We start from the raw sequence: 12368 nt of genomic DNA, 5'->3' as shown, positions 1-12368 counted from the left end.
AAAGAGGTTGAAAAACACTGCTCTAGATTCACTATAGGCAGTGTCCAATTGTGACCGACATTGTGCAGACACACAAAACTGCATATGAAAATGCATTGTCATACAGCGACTGCACTAATGAATGAATTCCAAAGTTCCATCCAGCATTCATCACATTTGACAAAAAGTACTCTGATATACAGTGCCAAGAAATGCAGCACAGCAAATCTCACAGCTTTGTCTTTTTTTGCTGGAACATTGAATATTTTGTATATAATAAAACAAGTTTTATTTTCAGGTAAAGATAACTCGAGTAAATCAAAAATGCAATATACAAAAACACTGTCCTAACCAATTTGTCTCTATGGAAAATAGGCGATTTCCCCTTAGTACAGATTGTGCCATAACTGGTTTGTGTTTTTTTATCAGCAAGGGTATTGGTTTTGTTGGTACATTAACATTTACTATAAATGAAAAGAGTGAGCCCTGCAGTGCTTTAGATGTTGGTTCTTTTTTGTTGTTTGTAGTTCTGTTTATGGTTCTTCTTTATTCTAGAGGTCTGGAAATGATCAGGCCTGGGTGTGATGAGAGAAATTGCACTAGAAACGGGGTTAATCACAGCTCATTTACACTTTGTGCATGTCTCCATTTGTATTCCTTCTCCCGCAAATTATTACCTTGTCAAAGACACAATCTGCTGCATTTATCAACAAGTACTTTTTGAGCATGTTAGTCACGTCTGCATATCTAGAGAATTTTTTTTTTTTGCCTGTTCTTATTTGCAAAATAGCTCAGGTTCTGCTAGAATGGAGATTAGTTTTTCCTCCACATTTCATGAATTGGATGGAGACTTTCTTTCAGCAGTTGTTTCAGTTTCTTTTTTGACACTGTGTTGAACAGTTCTCTTTAAAATCTTCTAAGCTTTATATCCTAACTTTATTTTAAACGTCTTTACAACTTCATCCCTAATCTGTCTACTGTGTTGCCATTTCTTTATGATGCTGTTTGTGCGCCAACGTTCTCTGAGGCCTTCACAGAGCAGCTGGAACATTACAGAGATTAAGTTATTCACAAGTGCACTGTATTTACTAATGAGGAAACTTCTGAAAGGAATTGCTTGCTCTGGATGTTATTGAAGGGTATCAGAATGACGAATACATATTAATATTACACTTTCTGCTATGCCTTTGAGCAGACAGTTTTGACTCTAATCCTAAAAACTAATTTTGGAGGACTGTTTTATTTTTATACTAATTCCTAATCTACAAATAAATTAAAATGTTTAATTTCATGCTTTTCTCACCATGTGAATTCATTTTACTTTTGCTCTTTCCTCTCCATTTTCATTTCTTGTCCCTGTCAGGTGGACTGCTCCTTGTCACTGGTACGCCTGGGGAAGGAGCGGGAGATCCCGGGGCTGGAGCTCCTGGCTGATGACTTGGTCACCATGGAAACGCTGGTGTATGAGGCGTCATGTGAACTCAGCCTGACACTTAAAGATTTGCAGCAGCTCAGCGACATTGACAAACTGCGCCTGCTTATGAAAAACGTGAGTGACATTTTTTCATGGTGGGGGCTCTTTTTTTTTTATAATATACTTTAATGTGAAAAGTAGGACTGAATTTATCTTTTTCTTGCGATGAGCCTTGATTCAAAACGGGTACTCTCGTTTTGGTTGCGCTAAATCATCCTAGGAGATGATTTGGCGCGTGTTCTTATAGCTGACATGACAGCGTAATATATTATGCAGTTCAAAATGAGAACAAAAACCTATTCGATGTTAATAAACTTCTAAAATCATCTAAATTAGACTTCATTGTTCACAATGGAAAAAGAAAAAGTTTCTGACTTTGAAAATATATTTAATGACGGCCACAAATTCCTGAAATCCCTGGCATTTAACGATGCAAACTTGCTTTCCAACCGCAGCAAGAGAGCTATGAAAGCTATTCTATTGCAAGTACTACAGTTACAAGTCCCCTTGGAGTACATGATATGAGCTGTCCTGTAAATTGTAGCTAATAACTGCCAGCTTTAGCCTGTAAGGACCATTGGCAATGGGATCTGCCACACAGGCAGGCAGCCAGCAAATGTTGTTGACTGCACTAATACATGCTGTTTGAGTGGAACTCCCTTTGGGCTCTCATCGGATATACGAGTGTGTGTGTGTGTGTGTTTGTAACTGTTTACCAAACTGGCTAGATTACATCTCCCTCTCTGCTGGTGTCTGATGTCTTTCTTTTCAGAGACGCATCACAGCGAAGCAAAACGTGCGTGGGTGTGTAAGCTTGCGATTGTGATCTAATTTTGTTTTTGAATCTCATTTTTTTTCTGCGAATACGTTCTCATCGGTACATTGGGAGTCAGGGTTGTCGCAAGGTGAGGGCAAGGCTCTCTGAAGAGCTTAGCATCTACGTTTGCACACCACTGCAGTACCCACATGCTGCAGCAATTACAGTTTAAGTTCAGGTTTAATTGCACGCCTATGTTTTATGTAAATGCTCTTTGAAGTGCTCCACTATGTCCAGAAAAGTAAAACTACGGAAATCATGAAATAGATACATGCAAACCAGTGTACATTCTTTTCCATCACACAATCTTAAACGTCTTATTTGTTGTAAATATTTCACCGACATGAAAAGGATCAGAGACATCCAACTGATGTCTTACAGGGTTACTACACAGAAGGGGAAAAATATGGGACTTGATCAAAGCTTATTTTTAGGTTTCATTATTTTATAAAGTTTGGAAAAACATCTGTCTGTTCATCCATCTATCAGCTTGTCTGTCTTCCAACTATCCGACCATCAATTAATCTGTCAAGTCATCAGTTTGTCCGTTTGACCATATATTCATCTGTATGTCCATCCTTTTATCTATCCATCCATGCATTCAACCTTCAGTCTATCTGTCCATGCATCCAATCATCCATTCATAAAGCCGTCTCTTTGTCCCTCTATCTCTCTGTCTGTCACATTTGTTCATGCAGCATTGTGTAATATTGGACCCTGATCATAAAGTAACATCATCGATGACTGACGATATATATATATAAAAAAAAAAAAATGAGACAAGTTGTGCATTGATTTGCATCAGCAAATCTTACTTTTTTATGTTTAACTTATGTATATTTTTGTCCCATTATAATATTAAGGAAAACCAATGAATACAATCTTTTTCTTCTGTTTCTTTTCGTTTACAGTCGAATCCTGAGCGCTACGCGAAAGATGCCTTCCAGTGGATGGTGCCATTCTTGCACCGCTGTGAGGGACACTGCGAAGGCGCTGCCAAGTCTCTGCTTGCAAACTACCTGGTCAGCCTGGGCCAGCAAGACCTCACTCTGCCTCTCATCATTTTCCAGCACTCTAAGCCTGTCGTAAGTATCTCAAAACTCGCACACATGCTGCGGTTGGTTTATGCCAGACACGATGTTTTTGGTCGCGTTATAAATGATAAACCATAAGCCACTGGCATGGGCAGGCTTCTTGTGTTTCATAGAAGGTACAAATCATGCACATATATGCTATAAAGAAAGACGATGGGTAGACTGTCGCTTTAGCTTTAAGGTAAATTAATGATGGATGCACATCGACATGCAGACTCCTTTGTCATCTTCTTCAGTGCCATCAGAAGATTGTTGGAGACCCAGACCAGCTGATGGAGGTAGCCCTGGAGTGCATCTACAGCTGCGAGAGAGACGACCAGCTCAGCCTCTGTTACGACATTCTGGAGTGTCTTCCCCAAAGGGGCTATGGGTCAGACATACACGCATCACCATACACCGATACTCAAAGTCAGCTGGTCAGATATTTACTGCTCTGAAAATGACAGCATCGTTCTTCTTCTTGATTTTGTTAGCTGTGGTTTCAGGATGCTAAAGAAGTCGATCACTGCCTTGTCCACGAAAATACAATAATCCCAATTCCCACACCATCTCTCCTTTCATTCCAACCTCCCAGCTCTCCTTGGACCTATAAATAAACCCAAGTACCCCCTCTCTGTTTCTGTTTCTCCTCCCTTTGAGCCTATATTTTCCTCCTCCTTCCCGCTTACAGGTCCAACTTGCACTCCAAAGAGCCATCAGTCAACCCTGCTACAGTTCGAATATTATTTCCTACCCTTTCCCATTGCTCAGTCTGTACGCCTCTTCAGTTGCGCATTTTATTGCATATGACACGAGGGCCGGCCTGGCGAGTTTCCCATGAGACTGTGTGGGTTTGCAGCACATTTAAAAGTGACTGAGTGGTCTTAAGAGAGAAAATCATTGATAAAGTGGACATGTGGACTCCTTGAATAGCTGAAATCAAATGAAATTGTTCAAAAAAATCAGCCTTGATTGTAGAAATAAATTACCATTGTGACAGTACTCAGGCGGCTGCATGACGGGAACCTGAACTTTCAACAGTTGCACATTTTGCTCTTTTCATCTGTCTCACTTTAGCTCCACTGTGGCACTCCATGCTGGGAGTTTATGCTTTTCTATTGCACACTCGCCACAGGGAATAACTGCACTGAAACAAGAGACACTAGAATTGGTTTGGAGCAGGGGTCTCTTTTAATCAGTGTTTAATATCGTGATAATCTGACCAAATTTATTGCATTTATTTTTATGAAAAGTGACTGCTTTGGCTAGAGGGTTTGTTTTGGTGTTGTCCTATGCATGAGTGTAATATTTGGAAAAATCATTTGGAGAGTTTTGTCAGATTTGCTACAAATATCCACTTTGACCTGTTGATGAATAACAATTATTTGATATATTGCCTCACAAACTTTAAACTGTCTCACATTATGATACATTACAGCTATAAACTTTCATGTTTTTTTTTTATTTTTTTTTATTAGGTTTTTATTTGATAGTTTTAACTCAGCAGAGCTGAATACAGGTTCTCTGCATTTGTATTCTTTGTTAACCCTTAAAACAATAATAATTGACCCACTTCTTCATAATTATACACTACCTTGTCTTGGTCTGTCACATAAAATGCCAATAAAATATATTGAAGCGTGAGAAAACATAATAAGCAGTTTAAAAGGAATTAATCATTTTAATAATTTTAACATTGCAAATGTTAAAATTATAGTTTGCTGTCACATCAGTTATTGAGTCTCTTACAGCAATGATAACTCGCATAATAACAATGGTGTTAAAATTTGCATTTTTAAATCAAATCCATCCATAGAAAACTCGGACCACAAATGGTAAGTATCACCATCAACTCAGACCAAGAGCGCTGGGTGAAATTTTGAAGCTCAAACTTTACCAGGATAAGGTCACATGATCAGTTGTCAGTCTAAATATGATTCACTATGCCAATTTCCTGTATAAACTCCTCCTGAAACACAGATCATAGCACCATCCTACTGGCATTGCCACATGTTTGTCACCAATCAGCCAAGATGCCTGACTTTGAACCACACTTGGCACAGTTCAAATTCTTAGCCGTCTATGAAAAAGAAAGCTAAGTGCATTAAAGCCTTCGTCTGCTTTAGTTTTTCCTCTGTTATGTTTAACTATTCAGAAAGATTAGTGGTTAGGTGACAAAAGAAGAAGATGCTGTAAAGCAGAGCAGCTTTTAAGCGTTTACAGCAATTATATTTTGAGACATTAATGTTTTATATTACTTCAGCTATACTGGAATTTGACCAGGTATGGAATAAATATTGAGCAGAAATGTTTTGTTATAGTGTTGCTATACAGTTCTTTTAATTCATTTTATAGTACTTTTATAGTGGAGAAAATGGCTCACCTTCCTTCAGTGATTTATATTCTGTGGCATTTAGATTAGAAGAAATTGTGAGGCCGGCGTGTACGTGCAACAGCCTAAACTTAACTTCTCTCCTGGGAGGGATTTTTCTAACTTATTAAGCTCCCTGCCCTACATAGAATGATGCACCTTTGTGAACCAAGATAGAAACCGTTACTTAGCTGCTCCAGCTCAGGTTTTCTAATCTGTGACTCTGGCTAATTAAGTCTAAATCTTCCAACATAATTTGCCTTTCCTCTTGGCTAGAATAAAACGTAGGAATGAACAAGACATTAGTGAATCAGGGACATAAATTGCAGGAAAAGTAGATGTTGAGGGCTAAAAGTCAGAGCTAAGACGACGAAAGCAGAGAAATGGGTTAAAATTGTCAAGAATTTGTTTGTGATTGGTGGGATAGAAAGGCAAATTTACACATGGTTTAATTTATCATGGCCAGTACTCTGTAGGGGAACCAGCCAACCTGGTCCAGAATGCTTTGCCTCGAGCTAAAGCATCAATGGGGTTGTATTTTTGGTAGGGAATCAATGGAGGTTTACAAACCCAAAGTGTGCATCTTGATTATGCAATCTACTGTTTATTTTGTGTTCTGTTTTACTGATTAAAAACATTTTTTTTTTCTGTTTTATTGCTTTACAGACCAGAGACAGAAATCACAGGATCACTCCATGACAAGGTGGACAAACTTGAAAAGCATCTAAGGTATTTTTGCTCTTTATCTATCACCTCTGTTTTTGTCCACTTTGCAGATGTAGGAATAGATTAGTTTAACAGTATGTATCCACAGGCTCTAAAAGTTATATATCATAATTTGTGCAGCCTTTTCCTTTAAGGAAATATGTAATTATGCAGTAGTGCTAAGGCAATTTCTAATCTATGCAAATTACAATTCCAATTTTCATTTCTTTTTACATTATTTTATTTTGTATGTATTTGGGATTTTTAAGTGAATAAAACAGGATTGTCTGTCGTTCTTTATCCTCATCTCTTCCACAGCTTCTATTTAAAATTCCCTCAACAACTTGTAAGGTGTTTCTGTTCTATCATTAGTGATCTATTACTTGGGAAACTATCATTGTAGACAAATTGATAAATAATTTAGTGTTCTGACTTCACAGCAACCACCAAAAAAGAGGAGACACAAATGCGCACTCAGCTCACTCACTCTCTCCGTATCAAAGGATCATCGACATTCCCAGTGGGTTAAAAACGCCCCAAGCGTTGGATCTATTGCGGGTTTTTTTTTTCTTTTCTTTTTTTCCTCCCTTTGGCTCTCATGGATGCACTTGGAAAAACAGTAATGATGAAGGTGAAGATGGGGGATTATGATGAAGCCGGGAAGAGGGCAGTAGCCTGATAGGAATCCCAACAAATAGGGTGATAATAAAGAAGGGAATGAACTAGCTAGCTGTGAGAAAGCTAATGTTGAGGCTAAGTTTTTGTCCTCTACGTAGTTTATATGCAAGAATCAACAACCTCAGGGACACCTCAGGGAGCTTGCTGATTGTGTTTATTGCCGTGCCACGCTGAAGTTATGTGACTCATACCGCAGATGAATCAAGCAGCAAATGCCAAGTGTTTGCCCTCCGAGGACTACCGTAATAAAGGCTGGCTACGGTCGCTGCCACTGCCACTAACTTGCACATTACCCTCATAGAGTTGTAAATTTCAAGCCTTGCTGTTTTTCTTTCACTCACACACATGCGTTACAAGTGCAAGCCCTCACACGTTCGCAGGCACCTGTTTGCTATATTAATGAGCTGCGGTGGAGATCGAACATCTGTAGCAGCACGACCCTGTTGAGACGGGAAGGGGCGCCGCGCTAATCCGTCACCAACACCTAGCCGCTCCCTTGGTCACATAAAACAGCTGTCAGTGTGTGTTGCACACAGACACACACTTAAAAATCAGTGCTGTCTCTGTGACATGCACTTTATCTTGTTGTTCTTCTGACTAGAACTGTGCTTTCTCCATCTGCACTGTGTCTTACAAATGACTCTGTGCTGCCAAAATAATGAACAACTTAGATTCTACCCGTCTTCCTGTGGATTGTGCTGGTTTTTATTTTGTTGTCTTTGTTCTTTATTTAGTTTGGCTTTTCCAACTGTGACTTCTTCTCATCGTTATTGCTGCTTTATTAAATACGCTATAGGAAAATGTTTGTGCGGCTTTGTTCTTTAAGGTATGGTAACTCATCTGAAATCCCTTGATTTATTTTTACTCATTAGACTAAAAATGGCAGATCATGAATACAGAATGCTTCTGACAGAAATGTGGAGAGACTCGATTTAGTAGGATGTTAATTGCAAATATTACAGCTCATTATATCTTAGGTGTAAATAACATCAACATTGCATCAGGGTTTCTACTCAGTGTTAAAGTCTGGGAAAGGATGGACTTTATTGTGTTTTTCAGATGTTTAAAAGTATGAAAAATGGGGAAAAAATTAATACTTTGGAAAATCGAGCCTCAAAATGTAACTTGATTTAAAATTTGAATTGAAATAAAATATTACAGAAGAGAAAGTAAAGGTTCATTTTATTTATCCATTTTCTTCAGCAGCACTACATTCAAAATTAAAAAAGTAGCACAAATTGACTGGGTCTGGAATTCAAAGAGTAAGACGTGGTCTTTGGTGCCTTCCTACAATGTTGTCTTTAGAAGGAAGTGATGAGTGACTTTATCTTAAAAAAGTCACTCGTCTCCAAGTTTTTGAATGTATGATTTTCTTGTAAACCTGATACCGTTTGCTTGGCAGTGTGGTGGAAGTTTTGGAGAAGCATGGCCTCCAGAAGCCCATCTCCTACGTGAAGAACAGCCAGAACAGTAAGGAGGAGGCCCACCAACTAATGGTCAAGCTGTGCCGTCACACCGGCCGCAAGTATGAGCTCAGAATGAAATGTCTTCATGAATGTGAAACTGACACAACAAACGTCTGAGTATGTTGAATATTTTGTGTGTTGCATTCAGGAACCCTCCAGTCAGTGCGTCGGTGTGGAAAGCTCTCCTGAAGGACCTGCTTGATATGCAGCAGAACGTTTACACTTGCCTAGAATCAGAGACGTGCCATCAGGTATCAACAAGCAGCAAATTCACAAAAGAATACCCCGTTTAAGTTCTTGTGCGAAATCGTGCAGTTCAATACCCTAAACACTGACATTTACAGTTCTCGTTCAACAAAGACAGATATAATTTCCGCATCACTTCTCCTTATATTTTCTGACTCTGGCAGATTTTTGTCGAGTCCCTGCTGTGCTCAAGCCGTGTGGAGAACGTACGCCTGGCAGGGCAGCTTATGCATTGCTCCGCGGTATGTTGACTAAAACCTTCCTTGACACGGTGCTGCTACCCCTACTGGGTTCTCCAATCATTAAGCCGTTTATAATAAATTTCCATTCTCATTGATCTTTCTGCACTTTTATTCATGTTTCCAGGTGAATCAGGATGTTCCCGTTAGCTTGTCTTTCCGGGGAAAGGGTCACACTCTGAAGGTGGCCTACAACAGCAGCGTGGAGTTGGTTTTGGCTGCTGCCAGGGAGTACTTCAACTCCTCCACAGCACTAACAGATCCCTGCATGGGGCTGGCCAGGTAAGGAAGACTAGGAGTAGCTGTATTTCCATACAAAATGACCACTTGAACAATAACTCTTTTGCCAATTCTTACTTGGCATGAATTAGACATAATTCAAGTGAAACAATTCAAATTTTGAAGTATGAGCCTGTTTTTCATACCATCTATTGTGTTGTCATAGAGATTCAGAGATGGCAAAATTTTTTTTAAATTAATCAAATCTCTATAATGTTACCTAAATGTGTCATTAATTATATTAAATGTAGATAAATAGAAATACTTATTATATAAGATATTTAGTGGTTGCATGGTGCAATACATAAATTTATTTGCTCTATTAGACACACCGTGTCATTCCCTTTGGGCAGGGCTAATACTGCTTTAATCACAAATAATTGTCCTGAAATTGACTTGCTATGAGGTTAACCAATCAGGTGTTGGTGACAGTTTAATGGATCAGTTTTCACTATAGAGCTACACCACATTGCAAATGCATATTTTTTTTAGATTATTTAGATATTGGACAAATTGTTGTAGTTACAAAATGTTATTTCCTTTTTTTTATTTGCGATTGACATATTAAAATATATTTTTGTATTTAATGTTTTTTGTGGTACTTTTGGCTTCTGTTGTGCCGTATGAACTATTTTTTTTTCCTGTTGTATCCCCTTTTAAAAAATGAAGTTTAAAAAAAACAGTCACTGTTGGTGTCTGCTTTCATTTTATCTTCTGTTGTGTGCTACATGAAGATTTTGTATTTGTGTTTCTTGCTGGCTTCAGATCTTAGTGGGGGGCCGCTGGATGTCTAATCTCACCGTCTGTTCCTAGTGGGGAAGTGGGACAGTAATTGGGTCGTCATTCATTTATAGTAACTAATACGGAGGCCCCCCTCCGCACACTTGGACAGCATCATCCATTGTGACACTCCCACCATGTGAGCATGTGCGTCTGTGCATATGTGTGTTTGTTGTTGTGTATGAGTAAAAGGGAGAAGAAGCGTATTAACTGGTGTGTGTTACTAGGGAGATCAATCGCCAGAGTTTCACATGGGACATTTTGGGAGTTTTGAGACTGACGGAAATCTTGTTTATTACAAAATGAACTGCTTCAGTTTTTTAATGGCAGAAATTTCCATGGAGCCGTTATGACGTAGTCTGTTGAAATGCACTTAAATGAAACATTAATGGAAATTTGCAAAAACCCTATTTGCACTGTCAGCAAGCTATAAAGTATGCAAAAAATAAATAAAAAAATAAATAAAAATAAGTCCAGATTTAAACTTGTTGGCCTCATGTGTGTATATCAAAATTTGAGTACAGTTTGTACAATTTACTTTCCTGTGTCCTTACAGATAAAGAGCACAGAGCTTCCCCTTTTCAATCTTGAATTAACTGACAAACCTCTAAGACTAGATTTATTTCTGCATCTTGTTTTGTTCTCTTTTATGTTGTTGCTTAATCTTCAGTGTAGAACAGATCTAACAACTTACTGTCTGTTGTGCTTTAGATAAAAGAAAGAGCTGTTAAAATCTACTGCGGGGAAAAAAAAAAGCCAGACACAATTCAGCAACCATTAAGTTGTTGTCAGCAAAGCATCTCTGTTGTGTCTGAGAAAACTCATCTCTGTTTTTGTTAGGAGGGGAAAAAATAAAGAAAACAAACATACAGGGAAAAGAAAAAAAAAACAACATTTGCTACATTGCCCGTCTTTATTCCATGAAAGGAAATGTCAATATTTTTGCTTCTGTTTCAAAGATAAATTGAACAGAATTGTTAAGTTAAATATTTTATAAATGTTGCACAAAATAATCTGAAAATGATGGTCTAGGTGGAATAAACCAATGAGACTTTTTTTTTTTCTGTTTCCTATTGGCTCCGTCAGTACACACTCTTCCAAATCCTTCACGACCTAAGTACATAATCAACATGTCCTTTTTCAGTTTTTCTTTCACCCATCTGCGGCCCTTTCCTCTGCTTCTATCCTTGCCAGGACAAACCTCTTCTTCCTGGCAGGAACATTTTCATCTTGCTTAAGAGCAGGTGAAGCTGTGTGGAGGGTTTGTGGAGTGTGCAGTCTACTGAGTACTTATCTGCAGTATTTTTTTTAGGATGTTTTGGTCTCATTATGCTTTATTGGATAAATTACTGCACACGTATACGAAGGGCAAGCCGATCCTCTCCATATACACAGATGTAAGATCTGTACTCTCAGCTTGGGAATGTACGTTAAATTTATCATTTTGCCTTGATTTTTTGTTTTTTTTGTCCCAGACCTTGTTGGTTTATTTATTTTCTAAAGTAAACTTGCATCTTGCTCACTTGCTCATTCAGCACACTGTTTTATATTCTAAGTGCTATGCTGCATAATCCTCTTAAGGATAATGAGTGTGGATTGTATTCCAAGAGAAACTCTGCTGTTGTGGATCCGTCAAATTAGTCTAGACTTTGTAAATAAATCCATTTTAGAAACCTTGTCACATTTCTGTTTGCACTGCTGAACTCTGGAAACTTCAGGCTTAATAGTATTTAGTGCTAACTGGAATAAAGAAAATCCATTTAGTCTCCTTCATTTTAATCTGTTTGTGAGGTTTGAATAAACATAAGTGGGCATGGTCCTCATGTGGCGATAACCTTGAATAAAAATGTTGTTGTGTTAGACGGGTTTGAACAGGACATTGACATTTATTTCTTGTGCTTCTGCTGAAGTAATGAGTGATTATTACTATCTTATTAATGTTATCTGTAACATTTGTTTTGCTATCTAGATCTGAAAACAAAAAAACTTGGTATAGAATTCCTGATAAGGAAATTCACATAGATTTTAAGGGCTTCTTATGTTGATTTGTGTACCATTTTCTGTTCTGGTCTTTACAAAGTGACATGTGTAATAAGCTGATAATAGCTGGTAAATAATTTGTTCCAGTGGCCACCCAGTAGACAGCTGCTTGAAACCCAGATCTCACCACTTATGCATCCTTTCCCAATATATTGCTTAGTTTTGGCTGTAAAATATGTTTCACCTTTTGGACAGTCAGTTAACTGGGTTTAAGAAAACAA

General features: G+C 38.2%; 1 protein-coding gene across 1 annotated transcript in view; it reads left to right on the top strand.

Annotated features, from left to right (window-relative positions):
* The window catches only part of nbas (NBAS subunit of NRZ tethering complex), a 185490-nt gene that overhangs the window by 49464 nt on the left and 123658 nt on the right, over window positions 1-12368 (top strand). Inside the window, exons 24-31 of the mRNA XM_007552995.2 lie at window positions 1343-1528; window positions 3182-3355; window positions 3601-3734; window positions 6381-6443; window positions 8500-8622; window positions 8712-8814; window positions 8974-9051; window positions 9176-9330. Coding sequence (XP_007553057.1) covers window positions 1343-1528; window positions 3182-3355; window positions 3601-3734; window positions 6381-6443; window positions 8500-8622; window positions 8712-8814; window positions 8974-9051; window positions 9176-9330 — 1016 coding nt within the window. The remainder of the gene's footprint in view (window positions 1-1342; window positions 1529-3181; window positions 3356-3600; window positions 3735-6380; window positions 6444-8499; window positions 8623-8711; window positions 8815-8973; window positions 9052-9175; window positions 9331-12368) is intronic.

Source organism: Poecilia formosa, unplaced genomic scaffold (assembly GCF_000485575.1).
Source record: "Poecilia formosa unplaced genomic scaffold, Poecilia_formosa-5.1.2 Scaffold53, whole genome shotgun sequence".
Classification (NCBI taxonomy): Eukaryota; Metazoa; Chordata; class Actinopteri; order Cyprinodontiformes; family Poeciliidae; genus Poecilia; species Poecilia formosa.
This window is presented reverse-complemented; position numbering and strand designations above follow the sequence as displayed.